Source organism: Natrix helvetica, assembly GCF_964273705.1.
Source record: "Natrix helvetica genome assembly, chromosome: Z".
NCBI lineage: Eukaryota > Metazoa > Chordata > Lepidosauria > Squamata > Natricidae > Natrix > Natrix helvetica.
Genome location: NC_138554.1, coordinates 24,390,077 through 24,415,322, shown reverse-complemented (window position 1 = coordinate 24,415,322; position 25,246 = coordinate 24,390,077). Strand labels below are relative to the sequence as shown.

At 40.0% G+C, this 25,246-nt stretch overlaps 2 protein-coding genes across 3 annotated transcripts in view; one reads left to right on the top strand and one right to left on the bottom strand.

Moving 5' to 3' along the window:
• Positions 1–8,100, top strand: part of LOC309401656 (BAR/IMD domain-containing adapter protein 2-like) — a 30,990-nt gene extending 22,890 nt beyond the window's left edge. For both annotated transcript variants that reach the window (XM_081970755.1, XM_081970756.1), the window contains exons 12-14: positions 1,301–1,466; positions 1,745–1,785; positions 3,707–8,100. In XM_081970755.1, coding sequence (XP_081826881.1) covers positions 1,301–1,466; positions 1,745–1,785; positions 3,707–3,779 — 280 coding nt within the window. In that variant the 3' untranslated portion in view covers positions 3,780–8,100. The remainder of the gene's footprint in view (positions 1–1,300; positions 1,467–1,744; positions 1,786–3,706) is intronic.
• A 4,921-nt stretch (positions 8,101–13,021) lies between these two features.
• Positions 13,022–25,246, bottom strand: part of LMTK3 (lemur tyrosine kinase 3) — a gene marked incomplete at its 5' end in the record, with an annotated part of 51,477 nt that continues 39,252 nt past the window's right edge. Inside the window, 2 exons of the mRNA XM_081970749.1 lie at positions 13,022–13,157; positions 14,471–14,731. Of these exons, the coding sequence (XP_081826875.1) occupies positions 13,141–13,157; positions 14,471–14,731 (278 nt within the window). The 3' untranslated portion in view covers positions 13,022–13,140. The remainder of the gene's footprint in view (positions 13,158–14,470; positions 14,732–25,246) is intronic.

Here is a 25,246-nt window from a genome sequence, read left to right as displayed (position 1 = left end):
GCTGCCTTTTGCAGATGCCCCACAGTCACATCACTGCTTTTTGCTTCCTGTTTTTAACAAAACCTCACCCACAGTGAACCATGGGCTCGCTTAATGACCACGGATTTGCAACCACAGTAATTCGCTTAGCAACTGCCACCGAAAAGGTCACAAAATCAGGTCAATCACGTGACCGACCTGTTTTATGACCATCATGAGTTAACGACTGTGATGGCGAGGCTGCATAATGGTTTTAACTCCAAGACTTAACCCGTAGTTTCAGAGTCAATATATCACAAGGATACTGTCAACCCTGAAGGTGGCCTGGCCGAAGCTGTCTTGGAGCTTCAGTGGTGCCACACTGTAGCTGAGGGTTAGGGAGGGTGGATTAGAGATAGCTGGGGTTGTGTAGTCAAAATAAAATACTTTCTCTTGGGAACCAAGGACATTCTCACACCTGGCTGGAGGAGGAGTGATATCACCCAGCCACCAGATAGCACCTTGAGTGGATCATGTGACTAATTGTTTGGGGTTGAGGGAAAAACTTTTACTTTTGATTAGGTGAAAACCGTGGGAACCTTGAGAGTTGGTTTTCACCATTTGTGCCAATATGATATATCCAATAAAGCAATTCTTTGAGGAATTCATTTGCCTCTGGAGTTTTGCTTGTCTATTACGTGGAACCCTGACAGATATAGGATACTTCTATACCATTGCTTCCGCAGTCCACATGGCTCTCCCATTAGCTATAGGATCAACCAATACCTGCTGTATGGGTTGATCCAGAAGACGCAAAATCTCCTTTTCCTTTCCACATTAAGAGAATAACAGAGATGGAAGAGACCTTGGAGGTCTTCTCATCCAACTCTCCGCTTAGGCAGGAAACCCTATACCATTTGAGACAAATGGTTTTCCAATCTCTTCTTAAAAACTTCCAGTATTGAAGCATTCATAATTTCTGGAGGCAAGTTATTCCACTGATTAATTGTTCAGCCAGGAAATTTCTCCTTATTTCTAGGTTGTTTCTCTTCTTCATTAGTTTCTATCCATTGCTTCTTGTCCTGCCTTCAGATGATTTGAAGAATAGGTTGGGGCCCCCCTCTTCTTTGTGGCAGCCTCCCCCCCCCCAAGTTAAAAGTAGTACATGCCTTGACATTCAGGTTTCCCTGACAAAAAGAGTTGAATTAATGGAATATATCTGGAAGGCTTGGAACTAGTCTTTAGACTCCTTCAGGAAGCAGTGTGTTGTCTCAGGCAGGCAGGCAGGCATTGGGTAGAAATCCTCACCATAAAAACACACCTGGCCTTTGTCTGTCACTAGTGGCTTCCCTCTTAGCAAGATGAACAGTAGCAGCGCAGGAAATTTGGATCGAGCTGGATCTCCTCCTGCTGGACCTGATGGGGAAGATGATTTAAGGTTTGGCCCTTCAGCCCGTATCTGTGCATCTCGACGACCTTACAGCATGTTGAATCCTGATCTGTCACAGGTGAGTTTCATGGGGGGAGGGAAGGAGGAAGGAAGGAGGGAGGGAGGGAGGGAGGGAGGGAGAGTGGGGAAGGAAGATGAGAGTGGAAGGAAGGAAAGGGAAAATGGAAGGAAGGGAGAAATATGAGAAAAGGAGGAAGGGAGGGAAGAAAGGAAGGACCTGTATTTGCCCATTGCCATCTGTAGGTGGTGTCCATTGTGCAAGGCCCTAGATTTGGGGCATGAACAGAGAGGATCCCTTAACTTCTGGATGCATTTTTCTTTTCTTTTACTTTCCAGTTGACAAATGAGTTTGGAAGTCCATCTGCCTCTCCTTCAAGGTGAGAAACCTCCTGTCATCTCTTGTTTTCATTCTGTGGAATCTCTTGTGTACCCTGTTCTGACATTATCTTGTGGGCCTGTGCTTTAGAACACAGAATTCACCTTATATGGTTGGGTATTAGCTCTTAATTCTGGTTTTATTGGTTGAAATGTATTTCATAGACCAAAAAAAAAAAAGAATGTGAAACTTCTAAATAATAAACCAGCACTACAGCTCTAAGGCCAGTTTAAAACCTTTTGTTCTGAATATGCTGATTTTATATTGTAGCTGCAGGTTGTTTTTTTAGCAGTTTTTATTATAGTCGGTTAACTAATAAAGCATTGAGAGGTTTTATAGTGAGAGAAAATTATGATAGAACACATAATCCATTTTTTGTAATATAGGCAGCAACTGTTATACGATCACAAGTGGGAACTGAATTTCCTTTGTTAAGCAAGGCAGTTGTTAAGTGAGTCGCTCCCAGTTTTACAACCTTTTTTGCCATGGTTGTTAAGCAAATTGCTACCCTGATTACATAAATCAGGTGCGTCAATCATATAACAGTCATTAAGCGAATTTGGCTTCCCCCACTGATTTTGCTGGTTGGAAGATGGCCAGGAAGGTCACAGACGGCAGTCACATCATTCTAGGAGGCTTCAGCCATTGTAAATGCACACTGGTTGCCCAGTATCCAAATTTTGATTGTGTGACTGTAGAGATGCTGAAGTGGTCATATGTGCAAGCACTGGTGGTGAGTCGCTTTTTAAAAAATCCTGTTGTAACTTTGAACAGTTGTTAAACAAATGATTGTAAGTCAAGGACTTCCAGCATCAGTTCCACTTTAGTAGTCACTTCAAAGTATTCATTTTAGCCTATATAAAGCAGGGGCGGGGAATGATGGCCCTTTTATGACTTGTGAACTTCAAGTCCCAGAATTCATGAATTCTGGGAGTTGAAGGCCTCAAGTCATAAAGGAGCCATCACTCCCCACCTCTGCTATAAAAGCAAAGGATTTTTCAGGAAAGAGAGCCCAGCCAGGGAAATGCTGATAGACAGAGGTTCTCCTGGCAATCATCAGACCAGCGGTCCCCAACCTTTCTGGCTTGTAGGCCTGGCAGCTGGCAGGGGGAGAGGGGATGGTTCTGTGTGAATGGTGTGCACAGCTACTTCTATGGAGTGGAGCTACACACGTATGCGTGCTTGCACAGCCCGGTTCTGAAGGGACCACGGACTGGTAGTGTTTCACGGCCCAGGTTTAGACATTAAACCGAGGCTTTATGATTCCTCTAAGCCAGTAGTCCTCATTTTTTTCTTCATCACGGAGCCCTTTAAATACCTTTTGTGGCCACGGACCCCAAGGCTTAACTCAAAATTTAAATCATAATGTTTCTTCAAGCCTTTGTGGACCCCCTGTGATAACATCATGCCCCCCCCCTTCAGAGGTCTGCAGACCACAGGTTGAGAACCACGGCTGTAGGCCATTTTAAACCAGTTTTACTTGTCTTTTCACCACCAAACCGTGCAATGTTTTATATTTAGGACATTCATTCTTTAAAATGTATGCTATGCAACAGTTCTACTGCTGGTGAATTGAAGAGAGAGGAAGTAAAGCCAAATAAATGAACAAATAAAATGTGCGAAGCTTTACAGAAATCCAGCTCATTGTCTGATAACGATACAGGCTATTCTGTCCCATCAGCTTTGTTGCTTTAATCTCCATCTGCAGCAGCCTTTCCAAGATGCATTGTCAGTTCCCAACATCTGCTGGTTAGGAATGGTGTGTGTGTGTGTGTGTGTGTGTGTGTGTGTAGAATTTAATTAGTCTGGTAGTTTGAGGAAGATTGACCTTAAGCATAACAGTTTTCTTTCTGCAGCTTCAAAAAGCTCCCTGAAACCTGGGCCTACACACCTCACGCTGTCTCTCTCTTTTACCCTTGCAGGATCAATCCCTTTGCTCATGTTAAGCTGAAACGTACGGTGACCAATGACCGCTCGGCCCCACTCATCCAGTGAAACGTGCAATGTTAAGTGGAGATAGACCATTGCCCTGACTTTCCCCCCTTTCCCTCACCACGTGGCCTTTCCCACCTAACACGCTGCTTCTGGCTCATAGTAGGTTTCGCAGGCCAGGCTGGTCCAGGCGTGCCACCCTCCCTTAATGGCACAGGAAAAGTCCACAGACTCGACGCACAACAAAAAGGCTATGGGGTTTCATTGGTGGTAGAAGTTCCAGGATGCTAATGGCAGGAGGACAGTAACAGCCGGAGAGGAGACAGAGTTTGGATGCAAGTAATGGAGGCAGAGGTGTAACAGTTGGATAAACAGGCAGGGGAAGGGTGAAGGATGTAGGGACAGGTGGAAAGAGGTCAGATGGAAGGAAGTGGGAGATGGAAGAGAGCTATGGATGGCATGTTACAGAATATTCAAAGGAAGATAAATTCAGCGAATGTGAGTCTCTGAATGTGATTCGTGCTTCTTACAATTCAAAGTTTCCACTGATCAGAATCTGTTTGCATTTTCTTACCCACTTTGACTAAAATGCCACATGCCATTGGTGGCATGCTCAGAAAGAAGGTGCAGGTAGTCCTCGACTTACGACCACAATTGAGCCCAAAATTTTTGTTGCTAAGTGAGACATTTGTCAATTGAGTTTGGCCCCATTTTTTTGACTTTTTGTGCCGTTCTTAAGATAGTAACAGGATTGTTAAATGAATTTGGCTTCCCCATTGACCTCGCTTGTAATAAGGTCACAAAAGTTGACCCTGGAACACTGCAACCGTCATCAATATGAGTCAGTGGCCAAACTCCAAATCACATGACCATGGGGATGCTACAATGTGTGAAAAAAAGGTCCCGTCATTTTTTTCAGTGCCATTTGTAATTTTGAATGGTCACTAAATGAACTATTGTAAATCGAGGACTACCCACATTTTGAAACCGAACGAAGGTGTGTTTCCATCAGCAACCTAAGGTTTTGTTCTGTTTTTTTTTTTAAATTCAGCAAGTCTTAAATGTACCTCTCTTTAGAGTCAGTTCTGCTAAGCCGGTTGAGTAATTGAATGATTGCACGTATCATACAACACCTGGGTCATGTGTACTTTCCATTCCTCAATAAACTTCTACGCTTATCATTACATAAGTCATAAATAAACATATTGCCTGTGGACTTCCAGTAGAAAGTCCACACTAATCTTTTCAATTGTGTAGCAGTGAGAGATATTGTCTTTAGAACAGAAGGGACAGGGAAAACTGGTTTAGGAGAGTAAGAGAGAAGTGATGGGAGGAATGGTTAAATCAAGGGAAATCACATTCAAAGCCGATTCATACTTATAAGATACATTGGTATTTCGTCATTGAGTTATTCAGCTACAGGCCCAGCTTACTTAGAAATCACTTAGGAGTGATTATGAATTGATTGTATTGAAAAGCGTCAGATTTCAATAAGTATGAAAGGTCTTATTGTGGCGTTACTTTTGTAATGGGTGACATTTGTATAGTGCTGTTATCATGTGATCAACATACAAATGTGAAATAGCTCGGGGAAGGTGAGCGTGTGAACAGTTCCATTGAAGAAGTAAAGCAGTGTTTCTCTTAGCAACTCTTAAGACATGTGGGCTTCAATTTCCAGAATTCTCTGGCCAGGAAGGCTGGCTGGGGATTCTGGCAGTTGAAGTCCACATTTCTTAAGAGTTGCTAAGGTGAGAAACACTGAGGAAGAAGGTTGTAAGTTTTGCAAAAAATGCTATTGATGATTGATGTGCTGTCTCTACATTCATTGCACGATTGTAGGCCTATCTTAAGTGTCTTAACAAGGCATGGGTTGTGGATTGAAAAGGAGCCAGGATTTATGATTACTGGATTCTCTGAATCGAGTCTGCGGTCCATGAAGTGATCCATGCTGCTAGTAGGTTTTGATTCCTCTTCAAACAATTGTTGAGATATTTTCATGGGGGTGGGGAAGGGGGAGCATATCTGTATTATGAAAAGGTTACCATTAAAAATAGACCACTTATTTTGTAATTTAATTGTTTTCTGCAGATTTAACTAGAGATTTATCTTATTATGATATGCAATGGTCAAAAAATATATAGAGATTTTCCCCTGCTCTCATGAGATAGAAAGAGAAATGCCAGAAGTCAGGGCTTCTGTGTGTGGAAGGAAGAAGTAGATTAAAGCAAGGCAGTTGCTGATTTATTATTATTTTTTAAAGTGTTTATTTAATTTCAGTTGCCAGAATGTATAATAAACACAGTTATTCAGTAGTATTGGGTCCTGGCAGACTAAACTGCAGGCATTTTGGTCAAAGCCAAAATAGAGTAATTCAACTATATTGTCAGAAGAAAGAAATATTTTTTCCCAGTGAGGAAAGGAAATGCCATCTCGCTTTTCTTTTGCCCCTCACATTCTTCTCCGACTGACAAAGAACCCAGTCATTTAAAATCCAAGTATGCCCTCTTGCAGGCTTAGCTATGCTATTACAGAATCCTGGACAGATTCGAGTAACATGTTTATTGATCCTGATTTAATCTTGAATGCAGTTGAATAAATAAGCAACAACACAGCCCTTTTGGGATAAGCTAAATAAACGCACAAGATGTCCACCTTTGATGAAACTAACAAACTGTATAGTGAAACTGTGGCTTTGGAACTACCAGGGCTGAAAAATATCAGAATGCCTTCGTTATTGGAAACAAAACAAGATTGATATTTTACCAATGAAAGAATACTCAAAGGTGCTTTTTTAAAAGGCAACTGGATGGGTTGTTGTTGTTTTTTTTGTTTTTTGAGGAAAAAGATGTTTTCTTGAGGAAAAAATAAAAATGTTTTCTTCTTTTTCCTCAAAGAAAAAACAGTCGAGTTTTTTTTAAAAAAAACACCTTACAGACAACTATGACTTGGATGACTGAGAATCTCCACAGACACAATAAAATAATAATTTCAGGTTTTGGAAGTGCAAGGTTTATAGAGTTTTATATAGCTACCCCCCACTTGTAGTTCAACTGAGTTTCGTTATTTTTTCTAATTTGTTAAAATAAACAAAAGGAAGACGGAAAGAGAGATTAGCTAGGTGGCACGTTTTGAATTGCTAATGCTAGGAGCAATCCCTATATGAGTTCAGAATCAAACCATTTAGGTTTTCTTCTATGCTCCTGTTTACAAACATTTGCTTTACTTTGCAGTACAGGATGTCCTCGACTTACTACCACAATTGAGCCTCTGTTGTTAAGTGAGACATTTCTTAAGTGAGTTTTGCCCCATTCTATGATCTTTCTTGCCACAGTTGTTAAGCAAATCACTACAGTAGATAAGTGAGCAACCCGGTTGTTAAGTGAATCTGGCTTTCCCATTGACTTTGCTTGTCAAAAGGTGATCACATGACCTTGGGACACAGCAATGGCCTTAAATATGAACCAGTTTCCAAGCATCTGAATTTTGATCACATAATCATGGGAATGCTACAAAGGTTGTAACTTGGAAAATGATCACAAATCACTTTTTTTCATGCCATTATAGCTTTGAACAGTCACTAAATGAACTGTTGTAAGTCGAGAACTATCTGTATTTAGGTCTCTTTCACATCAGAACTGTTGTTCCCCTTTTCCAGCTAGCAGTAGTTAACAGTATTCAAACTTAGTGATATTAGAATTGAGAGGCATATTAAAAGAACAAGATCAGCGCAATGGTTGGTGACCTGAATCTCTACTCTGTATTTCCAAAATCCAACATTTATTATAAGTTGCAAAAGGTGTGAACGTTGCATATATTTGTTCACATTTCAATATAAGGTAGCTACAAAGAAAAGCGTTTTTTAGTTATAGCCTCCATTTATGTTTACAGTATAATATCTATAACTGGAAATCACTTATTTCCTCTGCTCAAAATGTATGTGTTCAAGAGGCAAAAATAGGCACGTAGTTATGGACAGGGTAGATACTAGTGATGGTGAACCTTTTTTGGCCCCTGTGCCAAAAGCGGGGGGAGCACAGGGGGATCGTGCACCAGGGTGCCACACCCGTAATGCTAAGCGCACAACACCCCCCCCTTTGACACAGTTTTTTTGCCCTCTCCAGGCTCCAGAGGCTTTCTAGGGGTCTGGGGAGGGCGAAAACAGCCTCCCCCCTCCCACCCAGCGCCCTCCAGACCTTTCAGGAAGTTTCCCTGAAGGCTCCGGAGGTCAAAAATCGGCCCTACAAGCAAGCCGGAAGTCACTATTCCTGAACTTCTGGGTTCCCTGTAGATACGTTTTTCACCCTGTGGAACCTTCAGGGAAGACTCCTGAAGACTCCGGAGGGCGAAAAACGGCCTCAAAAGAAAGCTGAAGTCAGCTGGCCAGCGTGCCAAATTGCTCCATGTGCCACCTATGGCACGCGTGCCATAGATTCACCATCACAGGTATATACACTGGTTCCCATTTGGCATGCTGTTTCAAAAGCATGAAATATGGATCTATTTTGCCTGTTTTTATTACCCATCAAATCAAACTATTTTCTAAAACAGTTTTATTATTGAATTCTGGAGAGCCAAATATGAAATATCAAGAGAAGGAAATGTTGAAAATGAAAGATCAGCTTAGAAATAGATTTGCAGTTTAAGCACAGAATTCTCTGCATAACAATATGGTTGCCAAATGTGTGCGTGTGTGTGCGTGCGTGTGTGTGTTTCTGTATCTGTATTCAGATACACACAAACACATATCCTGGATCTCTGAAGCTGGGAACTTTTATGTCTTATTAACAGCTCATTTTATCTTATATAGGGCTAAAATGTATACATTTATCTTTGCATTTCCTGCTTTTTCTTAGAAATAACTCCAGTCATCTCATGATGGTTGCCGCGTGTGTGTGTGCGTTTGTGTGTGTGGGCGCGTGCGCATGAGTTTCAGCTGAAATACATCTGGAAAATTTTGATTCTCTTTCACTCAAAAGCATGAAGAATGAAATTCAAGTTACAGATTGTTCATATCTAAGACCAGAGTTTACAGATCCTGCAGTTGATATGTGAAAATTGGAATGATGGAAAATTTTGACACTGAGACACTCTGCTTTGAGAGTACAGAGGAGATGAGGAACATATCAAAACAAAATCAAAATGACTTCCACATAAAAAGACACAGCTTGTATGGGATTCATTCAAAAAACAAAAACAAAAAAGTTTTAGGATAGCATTTATCATATGCGAAGTTGCCATGACAGCATTGTAAGCTGATTGTAAAGAAATTTTATCATCCTGTACCATTTTGGAAAGCTGGAAAATAATGGAATAACTATATTTTTATCTTCAGTTGGGCCATGTGAGATAACTGGTTTATCAAGTGATTGCATGTATGCCATGGTTTCTTACCCATTAGTAAATAATTTTTATGTTTTACTAAAAAAAAAAATCCTGTGCAACTCTACGCTTTAGATGTTTGATGTAGCTTGGACATAATATATAAAGAGTTTCCATTTGTTATCGGTCTCCGTGTGCGCATAAATGAAAGAGAGGGGATGGGGAATGTATTGTTGCATTGGGACAAACATTACCAGCTGTGCAGATGTTGAGGTCTCATTAGCTATGTCCTAATTTTAAAATTAATAAAGTTTAATATAAATGTGTGCCTTTCTATGTTTTCTTGGTACCTTGAAGCAAAATTATACCAGAACTTTAGTTTTGGAATGGTGAAAACAGACTTTACCAGTTTTCCTACCTTCGTAAAGTTTTTCCTACAAATTACAGCTTTACCAACTCTTTTTCTGATGTTTTCAAATTGGTTCAAAAGCTCCCTTCACCACTCATCAATTAGCTTGTATCCCCACCTGCATTCCCATTTATACAATCTGCAGAGATTGTATATCGGTAAATCTCTGTGTAACTTTTATGTGTAACAAAATATGATGCTATTAAAATTCTGGTATTTAAATATTTCTCTATCCCTATTTATTATTGAAATGAATGTTTCCACTAATGAAATACCACTGTAAAATATTTATGCATCTATTTCTGCAACACAGATTCTCCAGAGTTCACCCTTTTGTACCTCAGTAAATCATCCATTAATTAAATATTCAGATTATTATTTCACTGCTTGACCCACCCTAATTCAGTATCAATCCCCAGTGGAATCATGGATATACAAGACAAATGGTCATAGGTGTATTTATTCTTCCATTCCTCCCACCAGTCTTTAAAGAATATCACTTTCTTTATAAACAAAACACCCACCCACCCAAAAGAAGAAGACTCTTCCATTTTAACAGAGCATTCGATAAAGATGGCCATCCCCTTTTTTTCTTTATTCTGTGCTACAAATGGCAACAGGATTATTGATATCGTACCCAAACTTCTGTTTCCCTCAGAATCTATAAAAATGGAATATATGGTACCAAGGTGGAAGCCATGATCACAGAGAGAATGTTTCTATCATGGCAAGAATGGAAGCTAGATAATCAAAATGTTCACACTGCCCACCACCAAGAGGCAGAATGTGGAGGCCTGATGCCATGCAAAACCAGCCAGTTTCCAGTCTTGATGTTCTTGAGATAATACAGATGCTGCTCAAGCATTTGACAGGCACTTAAAGAACATTTGTGGACAAAGTGTGGAGGGATCTTGCCACCTGCTGGGTACATCCCTGCCACACCCTGGAGCAGGCTCAGGGTTCAAATTTTGTAATGAACTTATTGAAAAACCAGACACTTTTGAAGTAGTAAAACACAACCAAATTCAGTAAGCCCACTCTTCCTTCCAATTTGCAAGTTAAGTGGAACAAGCATCTGCATAACACATTGTAAGCTGGTGTGTAAACCTACAACACCCTTCCTACTTTATGCCCACTGCTTCTAAAAATTCCAAAAGCAATTGAATCTGGGTACCTTCTCTAGAGGAGAAAAACTTCTGAAAGAAAAACCTTCCTTGACATCATCCCCTAATTGGGATTACTATCAGATGTAATGGGGCTGCAGTTCCCAAAAATTCCAGGCTGTGATGGCTAAGAGTTGTAGTTCTAACACATCTGGAAAGCTTTAAGTCGGACAAGCTGCCTTAAATCTCTCACAAAGGATATCATCTGATGGAGGCATAGATAGTGTCCATAAAACTTTTAGAGACTAGTAAATAGAATGAGGACTTGAAAAACTTATAGTTTGCTTAACATTGTCAGTGCTGGAAATTGCCATTTGGGAGATAGGGTTAGGGTTATCTCCAAACTTATATATTTAATTCAGTGTTTCCCAACCGTGGGAATTTCCAGGAATATGGACTTCAACCCCCAGAATTCTCATCAATGGTTATATTGGCTCTGGCTGGAATGCTGAGAGTTGGAAATCTACACCTCTGGAAATTCCCAAAGTTGGGAAAGCCTGATTTAGTTGATAGTTCTGGACTTCCTTCATAAAATATATAATTTACTGAACACCATACAGTATGGTGAAATGTTCTGTAGATAGATAGCCTTAAGATCTTAAAGAAAGATACAGTTGATGTAAAATACTCAGCATCCAGAGTTTGGAGATTCCACTAAAAGAATTTGTTCTTGTCAACAAATCAGCTTGCCAAAGGAATAATTGTTTTCCTGCTAAGCTTATAGAACAGAAGGAGAATATTGCCGCTATTATTTCAACACAACTCAGAAAGGACATCAGCAATTGCCATCCCTATAAATCAAATCATGCCCAGATTGCATATGTCTCTCCCACATATTGGTTCTTGTTGCATTTTTCCCTAGGCATTTATCAACTCCCCTCTTTCGTCACCATTTTTCCAGCTAATCATGGCTAAAACTAAGGGGAGCAATTTTGGAAATTCACATTTCTCTGTTATAAACTAAATCAAAAATGAAACTATTGCCTTAAGGTTAATTAAGGTTTAGAGTCATTAAGGGCTCATTCAACCTGGTAGCTTCTAACAGAGGCTGAAAACCAACCTATAATATGCCATTTGCAGGCTGATGAATGGTCAAAATCATCTTTCCCACCAAGAAGCACTCCAGATATGTTAGGATGACAAAACAGGCATTAGTTTTAAGACTGGTGTCTTCCAGATGTATTGAACACACAGGTGGAAGACACTCAATTAAATCAGCCAGTAGAATTGGGTGCTTAAACCTAATCTTCCATTCCTCCTCTTCCTTCACTAGGGTTAAGCACTCTTCATTGCTGCTTGTAATCTCCCATCTGGCCACAATGTTCTGCAGATAAAGAAAGATGTGTTTTCCCTCAAAATGCCCACAGAGTAGTATCTCCCTAGAATTGCTTGAACTTTTTCAGTCCAACCCATTTCCTCTCCCACACTGTGGTTTTTGGCACAAGAGATAGCTTTTCCACTCTTTGAAAATCCTTGCCATTTCAACTGTATCCCAATGGATCCCAAAAGACATTTATTAACTTCTAAAATAAACCAGTGTGGGACTGAGAAAGTCAGAACTGGCCACTCCCAATAAAAGCCAACCATCTTCAACATGGATTATGAATTAAGAATGATTTTCCCAGTCCAATGCACGCACTGAGCTGTCAAGACAATATGATGGAAGTTCCCACAATGAATCAATGGCTATCAATTATCTGGTCACTACATCACTGAGTGATGTGACCAATTTACTGTTTTTTTTATCACTTCAGAAATGAATGAATGGTGAACAAAGGATACTCACCCAATCAACTCTCACTAACCAAGGTCCCTGTAACTTTACAGCATTTGATTATTCCATCTTGCCAGTATATTTCTGTCCGAGGTTCAACAGAGTGGTCTTTTTTATGTATATAATGCTGGTTAAATGGAGATGGTCACCAGCCCTATTCAGTTCCATTTGGCACAAAAGGACTTTTAAATTGGTAGCCATGTTCCATATTACAAGACTGCAGGTGATGAAATGCAGAAGGGCTCATGAGCAGTTGTAGGCAACTTCCTGAAGATTGGCTCCTCCCCTCCCACCCCCAATCCTCTCAATTTGGCACAGAGGGTCCTTAGAAGGAACATATCAGAGAGTGGAAGGGAGGTTGGAAGGGGACAGGGGATATACATTCAAAAGCCAGTGTGGAGCAGGGGCCTCAAGCATTGAGGAGATATCTTCCTCATCATATGGAGGCCTAAGACTGTTTGTACAAAAAGTTCTGCTTCTCTGCCTCCCCAGGCAGGGATGTGTCAATGAGCAGAAGGAGAGCAGAAGTCCACATATGTCAGGTTCTAGTTAGCAATAATGGCCCCATGCTGTGCACGCAGATACACACGTGCACAAACACACACACACACACACACTCACACACACACATCTGTCAGTCTAACCACTGCAGATAACAGATATGTGGTAGCTTGGTATCAGCAGGTCAACTGGATGACTGGGTGCTGTCCCTGAATGTTGAGATGACAGGTGGCGGGGTTGTCCAATTTCCATTAATTCTCAGTTTTCAATTGCATCTGGAAGGTGGAGAGAAAAAGAAACTTCTTGTTAAGGAGGAGGGGGTGGAGGGGGAGGAGGAGAAGAAGAAGAGGAAGGAGGAGGAGGAGGAGGAGGAGGAGGAGGAGGAGAAGAAGAGGAAGAAGAAGAAGAAGAAGAAGAAGAAGAAGAAGAAGAAGAAGAAGAAGAAGAAGAAGAAGAAGAAGAAGAAGAAGAAGAAGAAGAAGTAGTAGTAGTAGTAGTAGTAGTAGTAGTAGTAGTAGTAGTAGTAATTTTTTTGGGCGGAGAGTTGTATTTGGCCTTTGAATGTCATTTTGGAGGGTGCATTCTAGAATGTCATAAGCACATCAGGTTATGCTTCTTTGATCTACAACAATAATTTTAAAAGTCTGCTAAATGGAACAATTCTCTCTTTTTCAGCCAAATATACATAATTCCAATTGGCTAAGGAATTGGGGTTGGCTTTTATCCTCCTGGCCCCTAGAGAAGGACATCACTTCCTGTATTAACAAAATGACCAAGGAGCTTTGGAAATGTCCGCCTTTTATTGTGAAGATAGCTTTCCAAAACTCCACAATTCTCCAGACTTAATTTAATACAAAAGGAAGACAGACTTTTTTCAAGATCAAAGTGTGGGAGCTGATGGGACAGATTTTATTGTACAATTATCATGCCTTGGCCAAGGACTTGGGGACTGATGTGGAGAATCAAGATTTTATCTTAGTTTTTTAAAGTAACCTTACCCTTTTTCTCCAATCCATTTTTTTAAACCTCTCCTCCCCAATTTATTCAGGAGAAGAAGACAGAATAGCTATTTGACACTTTTTTTTTTTACCAGTAGTGCTAGGGAATTAAAGATGCTCACATAATCTTCACCAATCATCTATTCAATCACACACAGAAACCTTTGGGCAAACTTTGCCAACTGCGATAATTTTATGGGCTCAGGAAACTCAAGCTACCCTTCTATGTATAGTTACTCCGAAACTCCATTACTCAATGAAAGGCCATACATCCGTACAATCAAAAGGCTTTGTTAGCTTAGAGTAGCTTTCTTTAATTTAGTTTCTTCTGAAGTCCTGGGCAACTTTATGCCTTGAAATTATGGGAGTGAAAATTTAACTTCATAGGAAGATGAAATTTGGGGAGGTTCATTCAGATATGAAGAACCATTCCTCTACCACCCACTCCTGTCTGTAACTGGGTCTGGAATCCAAACTCTACAAAGCCCCACCTGGAATTTTCCTTCCTTACTACATCCCATAATAAACCTCCCCTACATAGGATAATGGATAAGTAAAGGAAAAGAATGGCACGCCTCTATGGCCCTTACCAGCTGTGGGCCCCAATTCAGTATCACAGGATGGAGGCTGATGTGGCTCTAGGGCAGGAGAAACGGTGAAGCGAGAGAATCTCAGGGTGTCCACGAGGCTGGACTCAGCCCGCTTGGCCGATGGCAGCAAGGCAGGTGTCACGGGCACCGGTGAAGAAAGGACTGGGTGTGACTGTGCTCTGCTGGGGTCCGACACCATGGAGACATAGGAAGGGTTCTGAGCCATGAGAGGAAAATCATCGTCCCACTCAAAACTGCCACCTTAATTGAGAAGGAAGAAGTGGGAAAGTAGGAAGGTGGTTAGATTGGTGCCAACCCCAGAGTAAAGAAGATAAAAATATACTCAATAGCTCTGACATGATATCATACTTAAATCTTAATCTGTCTGAGTTAACACAACATGCTAAAGTAGATTAAAAGAATATGTTGTATGACCAGGCCATTATATTAGATTGGTGGTTCTCAACCTGTTGTCCACAGATCCCGGGGGGGGGGGGACACACACGGACATACACGATATCATCACAGGGCTCTGTGAAGCCTTGAAGAATTGTTATGATTTAAATCTTGGGGGTCCATGACCATGGTCTGTGGCCACAAAAGGTACTTAAAGGGAGCCCATGGTGAATAAAAGGTTAAGAACCACTGTATTAGACCATTATCTAATGATTCGTTTGGGCACAGCATGTTGCTTTTATGTTTTGTTTACCCAGGTTAAAGTCCCATATTTCATATGAGCCCAGTCTTTGGGTTACTGTTGAGTAGAAGATAGTACAAGAATTAGACAACTGTAGGAATATTTCTTTTGTAGTGCTTAGATGCCTAAGTAGGAAAAATATAGCAACGAGTAAATTTTTCTCGATGTTCAGTATTTGCTAATTCTTCCAATTTGCTCAACTCCGTCTCATGTCCCTCTGCTCTGCATCTCCCATTTGACGTTAATTTCGCTATGGAAGCATAATCACTTTTAGTTCTTTGGATCAACTAGTCTTTTTACAGACATACATATATTTCACAAACACCTGGCTAATGATCTATGCCCTGACAGAACATGTAATTTCATCATGAGGAAATTCTTTCTACAACTAAACTTTATTGGCCTGCGTTTTTTTTTTAAAAAAAACACCTCTTCCTATCATTCTGTAAGCTCTGCCTTCATCTTCTTCCACTATGCTAGGAGAAAATTTGAGGACTTGTACTGAGGACTGCTCCTTCCCTCTCAATCCATTGATCTGCTGTGCAGACTCTGTCAAAATGAATGGGAGTTCCAGATCCCTGTATTTGTATCTTATAGGCCAAAGGAGGTTACCTCAGGGCTATTTAGGCTTCCTAAAGCATATCTTAAACTAAGCAGGATTAAAGCCTGGCTGCCCCAAATCAACTTGTCAGACAGTGAAGACAGATGCCAAAGTATATTCTGAGTATAGGAAGCTCCATAAATCCTTTGCCTCTCTCTGGGTCATTGAATAAATCTCTGGGAAACACTTCTCAGTGCTTGGAAAGATACTGTTAAGTCATGGAGAGCACTAGAAGGGAGCCAAATCCATATAAGGAACTTAGCACTATTTATTTATTTATTTATTTCTCAAGGTGATGAACATATGCAACATACCTTACAGAAAGGCTGCGTAGGTTAATTTAGCAGATCTCCAAGAACTGCAACAACAGTAACAATAAGAATAACAGAGGGATAAAATGAGCTCAGGTCAGTATGTTGGGCTGCATCTGCTAAAACTACTACATCACTGAGGGATTCTTGGTGCTCTTTGAGCTTGGTGGCTTTCTTACAAACACTTCATTACTAAAGTAGGTAACATGATCTAGTAGTACCTAGTTTGGTAAGAAAAGATCTTCAAGAAAATCACCAAGCTCAGAGAGCAACAAGGAATGCATGGTTCAACCCTGAGTTATAAAAATTCTATCTTATTGGTACTACATTAATGTTTCTAAATTGGCAACTTTAAGAAGTATGGACTTCAACTCCTACAATTACCACTCACATCTGTTTACATTTAAAGTCAACCACTATGCTTTGTTTTACATGGGACTTATTTTGAATTATGTTTGGAAATTCCAGAAGGCGTAAATCCAGAGTGGTCCGATACATATTCTGGTGACCTCCAATTTGTTTTTGGATAAATCAATTGTCCCTCAGTCAAGGCAGAAATGACCAGGTTCCATTATCCTACTTCAGACCACATTATGTGAAGATTAGCTCTCTGATGTTGGGCAAAGGGAAAGGAATGAAAGAGGGCAACCAATAGAAAGTGGATATACTCAGTTATACTGCTGGTGGGTGCGCTCTACTGAAAGACCTGAAAGATCCGGTTAGGGGCAGATCTCCAAGGAGAAAATAATCTGCACTGACTTGATGCCAATCAATCAATTAATCAATGAAATGTCCCTAAACATCAGGAACCTGATCGGAGTAACTATTTCTTCTCATGTTAATCAATTGACAGTTCAACTTCAACTGTTGCTCTTTATGTTCTATCAAGTTTTGTTGATATGCTTGACAGTTACAGAAGGTGGACTTCTAAGAATCGTATCCAAACAATGGGTGTGTGTTCTTCAAAGAACCTTAAGCTAACTTTCTGTTTTGGAAAGCAGAAAGTAATATATAATCTGTGCCTTCGATCTACCTAACTTTCAGCTCTCGTGACACAATTTTTCCAATAGTGACTATTAATTTACATTCTTCTTGGCTGCTGTTTTAGTGATCTATTGTCCTTTTAATTGTTTTTGTTTTGTTTTTAAGTTTATTGTATCTTGAGGCCTATAGGGGGAGTTATACTTCCTTACATAGGAAATACTTTTTAAAATTGGCCTCCATCATCAGGCCCTTACCATAGCACAAGGCATATTAATTTCTGAATAAGGGAGAATGTGTACCACCATCTGCCTTAATATGACAATTTTAGATTCTGAGCGTTCATGAAGGCAATAAAATTATATTCTAAAAAAAAACTATGTGGAGATTATTTTTTAAAAAAGGATAAGCCAGTGTCAGCATAATTATTATGCAATGTCTCATAAATTTCTGCTAACTGAAGCACAATTTTATTTTAAGAAAATAAAGCTTTATTTATTTCCACTCACACATGAAATGGGTTTAAACTGAAGAAAGCTAAAGAATAATGTTTATCTTCAGAGTGGATCACTCATATTTACTCCAGGAGTCTCCAAAGAAAAAGACAAACCAAGACTTTGATTTTATTATTGGGTCTAAACACCCACATTAAAAATATGAAAAGAAATCAATGCAAATGGTATGCCAAGAACTTTTATAAGACCCATTCAAATAAATGACTGAAGTCACACTCACAATCAGTTTTAAGCAGAATTAGGCTTTTAAAAAGAATCAAACTCAGAATTATGAATGATGAAATAAGCAGAGATAGAGCAAGTTTAGGAAGCATTTTGCCTTCTCTTCATAATACGTGTTAAAGCAGCTAAGAACTTTAAAATTCATAATTATTGAAAAGTCCTGGAATAATTATTATTCTATAATAAAAGTGAAGCTCACCAGAGGATTGGCAATTCTGCTCAAATGATCCCAACCATAATACCCAGGAAAGATACAGAAAAATGTTACCCATCCAAGCAAAAACTGGGAGGAAAATGTTATGTGTATGAATGTACTTAAATCTAGACAAAATCTTGGTGGCTCAACAGCCGGACTTAACATTTTTAAAGATTACTGGGCCATACTAGTTGCATGTTTTCCTAGTTTTTCTTATTTTAAAAAATCTCCTTATTTGAAGGTTTACATTAGCACTTTCATTTGTACTTCAACAAATGTTGAGAAACTGTGCCCCAGTTTTAGCCCCTGCAGAAAGAACTTTCTGCAAAAAAGAAACTGAGGCCACACAGGTTGCCCAGCCCTGCTTTAAATTGCATTGAAATCAAACTACTATTTCTGATATTGTAAACATGTTAATTAAAATACTGCTAGTGGGTCACAAAGACACATCTTAGTGTCTCTCCTCAGTTCTTACTGTTTAACAGCAACAAAACAAAGTGCCCTAGCAAACCGATTTTGAAAACCACTTCCTGACAGAGATGGTTGTCCAATTTCCACTTGATCACATCCAAGAGGAAATCATGTCTCTGGTTTCTTTCCAATATTCATCCAGTCTCAATCTTTCTGTAACTCAACTCCATTATTCCCAGTTTTGCATTCTGGAATTATAGATAATCCTTCATCCTTTTCTACAGTGTGGTTCTCTTTCAAATACTGCATGTTCTCTTACTTTATCTCTACCACAATCATCTGACTTTTATTTTCTCTTTTTAGAGCTTTCTGCTTCCTTAAATTCTTTTCAGCTTAGTTTCTTGCCCCTCAGTCTTCTGCATTGCCCTTTTATGAAACTTTTTTTTTTCTTAAAGTATGGTACCCAGAAGTGTACACAACAGTTGGGATATGATCTGACCAATAGGAAATAAAATGGAACTATATCTCACCTGGCCACCATTTTATACCTGGAAATCTGAACCATTTTCAAGGGTAAATTCACCAATGCCATTTTTCCACCTCAAGTAAAACATCCAAATGATTTGCAGCATGTGTGGCTAAAGGAGTGGTGTAAAAGGGAAGGCTTTGGTTTTATTAGTCATGATGCCTGCAGCTGGTCCAATGAAAAACTGTACAAAAAAGATGGTTTGCACCCATCCAAGAAAGGGGCTGAGTTACTTGGCATTAAATTCACAGATTTTCTGGATAAACATTTAAACTGAACAGCGGGGACAGAGAATTAATTGATAACAGACCATTTCTGTCCCCAGCAATCTAAAACTCATAGGGTTATCAGTGCATGAAACATAGATGTTTGTGCTGGTAAGATTATCACTCCTGCTGTCAAGCAAAACCAAGCATTTAATAGTGAGTGCCATACCATGTGCATGAATCAAACAAGTGGCAAGAAAATAGGGGCAGTCAGGCATAACACAGGTTATGTAGATGGTAAACACAGGATCAATCAAAATGGACTCAAATGTTTATACACCAATGCAAAGAGTATGAGGAATAAACAGGGTGAATTAGAAATTCAAGTAAATGAGGGCAGATACGATATTGCTGCCATTACAGAAGCTTGGTGGGATGAAACCCACAAATGGAACATACAGCTAGAAGGATTTAAATTATTTAAAAGAAACAGACCAAATAAAAGAGGAGGTGGAGTTGCACTATATGTAAGAAATAACTACATCTCTACAGAAATAGATCACAACAATGATGAGAACTATTATGAATGCATTTGGGTCAATATTAAAAGGTTGGGGGCGGGGAAAACGACATTGCCATAGGTCTATACTACAGGCCACCCAACCAAGCACAGGAAGTAGATGAACTTTTTGCTAGTCAGCTAACTAAGGTATGTAGGAAGCACACCACAATAGTAATGGGAGATTTTAACTACCCTGACATCAACTGGGAAACAAGCTCTGCACCAAATGGAAGATCCAACAGGTTCCTAATGAACCTAGCAGACAACTTTGTTTCCCAAAAAGAAGAAAAGGGAACAAGGGGATCGGCCATATTAGACTTAATTCTCACTAACAGAAAGGAAATGATAAAAGGTGTTGAAGCCATAGGAACCCTGGGGGCAAGTGACCATGCAATATTGGAATTCAACATTATGCAAACACAAGTAGTAGAACAAAGTCAAACTAGAGTCTTGGATTTTAAGAAAGCTAATTTCAATAAACTTAAAGACAGCTTGGGAAGAATTCCATGGATGAGAATCCTCAAGGGGAAAACAACTCAAGAAGCTTGGGAAATTTTGAAAAATGAGATTACAAAAGCTCAGTCTAGCACAATACCAATGAAGAAGAAAAATAACAGCTCCCAAAAGAAACCAGCATGGCTGCATAAAGAACTCTCTGACAAATTGAAAGACAAAAAAGTTAAGTATAAAAAGTGGAAAGAAGAGGACATAACTAAGGCAGAATATCAGCAAATAGCCCGAGCCTGTACAGATGAAGTAAGGAAAGCTAAGGCTCACAATGAAGTAAGGCTTGCCACAAAAGTAAAAAATAACAAAAAAAGCTTCTTCCAACATGTTAAAAACAAGAAAAAGGTTAAGAAAACAATTGGTCCATTGCTGGGAGAAAGTGGCAAGAAGGTGACAAGCAACAGGGAGAAAGCAGAACTATTTAACTCATGTTTTGCATCTGTCTTTACACAAAGGGATAAAACAGTCCAACCTATCAAAAACAGCACCACAAAAATCAGATTAGGAACACAAATGGAAATAGGGAACAAAATGGCAAGTGACCACCTGTCTACCCTAGGACCGAATGGATTACACCCCAGGGTTCTGAAGGAACTGGCAGATGAGATCTCAGAACTGCTGAACTATATCTTTCAGAGACCCTGGAGCACTGGGGAACTGCGCTGGGAAAATAGATCCAGGAAACTACAGATCTATCAGCCTGACCTCAATACCAGGAAAGATTCTGGAAAAGATAATCAAGCAACGAATTAGTGAACACCTAGAAGTAAACAAAGTAATATCCAAAAGCCAACATGGGTTTGTCAAAAACAGATCATGCCAGACTAATCTTATTGCATTCTTTGACAAAGTGACAAAATTAGTGGACCAGAGGAATGCCGTCAATATAGTTTACTTGGACTTCAGTAAGGCATTTGATAAGGTAGACCATAACCTACTACTAGATAAAGTAGAAGAATGTGGGTTGGACAGCATCACCACCAGATGGATTCGTAACTGGCTGACCAACCGCACTCAACGTGTAGTCCTCAATGGAACTGCATCTACATGGAGGGAAGTATGCAATGGAGTACCCCAAGGCTCTGTTTTAGGCCTAGTACTCTTCAACATCTTCATCAATGGGTTGGATGGGGGAATAAATGGGGAACTCATCAAATTTGCAGATGACATCAAGCTGGCAGGAATAGCCAACACTCCAGAAGATAGGCTTAAGATACAGAAGGATCTTGACAAACTTGAACATTGGACACTATCTAATAAAATGAAATTCAATGGTGAAAAGAGTGAGATTCTACATTTAGGCAAGAAAAACGAAATGCACAGGTACAGTATAGGTGGTACCTTGCTCAATAGTAGTAACTGTGAGAGGGATCTTGGAGTCCTAGTGGGCAACCATTTAAATATGAGCCAGCAGTGTGCAGCAGCTGCCAAAAAAGCCAACACAGTTCTGGGCTACATAAACAGAGGGATAGAATTAAGATCACGTGAAGTGTTAATACCACTTTATAATGCCTTGGTAAGGCCACACTTGGAATACTGCTTTAAGTTTTGGTCACCATGATGTAGAAAAGATATGGAGACTCCAGAAAGAGTGCAGAGAAGAGCAACAAAGATGATTAGGGGACTGGAGACTAAAACATATGAAGAACGGTTGCAGGAACTGGGTTTGTCTATTTTAATAGAAAGAAGGACCAGGGGGAGACATGATAGCAGTGTTCCAATATCTCAGGGGTTGCCACAAAGGAGAGGGAGCAAAGCTATTCTCCAAAGCACCTGAAGGTAGAACAAGAAGCAATGGGTGGAAACTAATCAAGGAGAGAAGCAACTTAGAACTGAGGAGAAATTTTCTGACAGAACAATTAATCAGTGCAACAGCTTGCCTCCAGAAGTTGTGAATGCCCCAACACTAGAAGTCTTTAAAAAGATGTTGGATAGCTATTTGTCTGGAACGGTATAGGGTTTCCTGCCTAGGCAGGGGGTTGGACTAGAAGACCTCCAAGGTCCCTTCCAACTCTGCTATTGTATTATTGTATTATTAAAAATACACAGAGAGAGATGGAGGAACCATCAATGAATAAAGCTGAACATTTAGAGATGAAGATGCGAGATAGAATAGTAGCAAATATTCTAGATCAGTGTTTCTCAACCTTAGCAATTTTAACATAACCCGCAGCCAGGCTGAGGAATTTTGGGAGTTGAAGTCTACATATCTTAAAATGCCCAAGGTTAAGAAACACTGTCTAGATGCTCCATACTGAATCAACAACTTCAGAGTTTGGTAACTACAGGTAAGCCAGGGGTAAGGGGAGTCTCAAACCAAGATCCTTGTCATCAGGATCCTGTACTTTTTCTTCCACCCGCCCAGAAGGCTGAATATATTTTAGGCTGCACTGTCTCCCTGGTGTGGTACAAATTGGATGTCTTGGAATTCAAAGAGAGGTATTTCCACCATATTTGGAAGTTGCCAAGTTGAGGAAGGTTGAGAAGCATCATTTTAGCTGTGTTAAAAGCTTTCTAAAACCCCCAGATAGTAATCATTGAGAGACACTGCGTCAACTTCAAAATGGATCAGGCCTGCCGCAGCGATCTTTCCATTTCTCAGCTTGCCACACAGTCTCAGAGCGCAGAGAGGTTCTGAGATGTCAGGCCAGACAACAACAGATCATCCCGTGGGAACCAAGGTCATCTCAACAGGTGTTGGCCAGAGAGTAAGAGGAGTTGCCAGTGAGATGCCAGAACACCTAATTGGACAATGTGACCTGTGACAATAAGGGAGGGGATTGTCTACTCTTTGAAAAGGCGGGAAATAGTTAGGTCTGGTTTTGTTTTCAACTGTGCTGAAATCATGTACTCAATAAAACAATTCTTTGAGAAAGTTTAAAGTCTCAGAATGCTGAATTAGTTGGGTTCATTAGTCAGAACCTTGACTCACTGTCCATTGATTAAAGGTGGACCTTAGTTTACTTCTTGAAATTGAGTGTTGCAACTATCCTTGGTCCCTTTCAACAGTCTTCCTTCAAAATCAAACTTAACCTCTTTTGGACTTTAGCCAGTCTTCATCAGTCTACTCTTCCTATATCTGACAATCAGCTTGCCCACAAGCATGTTCCTTCCTAAAACCTGATCCTTTACTCCAACTTATTTCACTTACCACTTTCTTATCAAAAGCACCTGGATAGCTCAACCTTCTTCCACTGTGACCGTTTAGCTGGAATCGACCCATCTCCTATTTGACATTTAAGCAGGGATGGACTTCAAAATTTCAGCAATGGGTTCTCTGCCCTCTTGCTGGGTGGGCGTGACTATGGTGGCATGGCCTAGTTGGCCTCCTGCACCATGGGCAGAGGGCCATTTTCAACTTCCCCAGGCTCTGGAGCAATGTTCCTTCTAATTTCTTTTCAGTGTGGGCGGAAAACTATAATGTTTGAGCGGCACATTTTCATGCCTGAGCACCTGATTTTTTTTCATAGATGTCACCCAAGACAACAATGAAATCAGTGTCATTTGAAACTCAAAGTTATGTTTATTCAAGGTGCCCGCTTAATTAAAAGTGTTATATACCAGTATCACTTATAATACTGCAAGTTTGTTCAAAAACAAACTCACTGCAATTATCTTTTCAAATTCATTTTGGATTAAATAAAAAAAGAGCTTTGAAATGAATATATAAATGGCACTTAATACCAGTAATATTAAAATAGTAAATGTTTGATATACTTCATTTTAGTGAGTTCACATTCAATTGCAAAAGTTGTCTATACACTGTATGCTTCTGTGAATGTATTATATGCAATTTGCTATTTTAAATGAGTAAAATGATTAAAATCCCCATGCATAAATTCTCATTCACATCAAACAGTTTTCTTCCATCATTGATTTGTAAACTCAAGGGTTTATTGCCTGTATGTTCAACAATGCTTGCTGATGGTTTAAAAATGTGTGGCAATTTGTTCCTCTCTATGCAGGTGGTTTTAGTAACCTACTACTACTGAACTCTGGGAGACAATTCTGCATATAACTAGTGATAGTTACTAGTGACCCAAAATTGCAAAACATTAAATTTTATTATTTTTAATATGAAAAAATAATTTGACTCATAAAATCTTATTTTTTCCTGAATGCTCACACAGAAGTTGCTTGCTATTGGAAAAAGTACATTCTAATAATAAATAGCTAAACAGAATAGGAAATTGCATTATCCAAAACTCTAAAAAAATGAAGTGAAAAATATTTTAGCCACACTTTTTTCAAATCTTACTCCTCCTACAAACTCTATACTACTTACAAATATAGATTGTTAAAATGGCTCTACCATAACAAATAAGAGAAAAAAACATCTTCCTTTTGTTTATAAAGTAGTGATTTTAGTTTGCTCCAAAAGATTTAACTATGGAAGTCACTAATTTAAACCGAGTCCCTTTCGGGAGAGGGGGCGGTCTATAAATACGAATAATAAGATTAAAAGCAAAAATATTCTCAATGACTTGAAAATCCCAATGAGTTATCAAATATAGGTACTCCTTCATTACAACAATGTGGGACTGGAATTTTTATCACTCAGCAATGTGGTCACAAAGCATGATGTCACGTGACCAGGCAAAGCCGCCAAGTTCACAGGGCAAATGCCGTGCCGCTTCTCCTTGCGATGCGGGCAGCCCTCGCTGCAGCGGCTGGAGAGCTCCTGGATTGATGGAGGCGCTGAAGGCTGCTGCCTTTTGGCCACTGGGCTGCTGGCCCCGACACAGCTGTTTGGGTGGCGCTCGTTGGCTTGCCTTGGCGGGATAATGCGCCGCCACTGCCGCGCCTGCTGGTCGCCCATCTGAGAGGGCCCCCCGGTCGGCACCACATCCCCCCCCAGCCTCGGTGGCCGTGGCCAACAGCAGCGAAAGAGACAGCAGCACCTCAGTGCCTCAGGAGGAGGCGGAGGGAGTCCGAGAGGAGGTGAGGACAGAGCAGACGTGCCTGCTCTTGCCGGGCGGCCTGGAGCAAAACACGCTGTTAACTAGTTACATGTGACGGTTTTGCATGACACATTCATTGC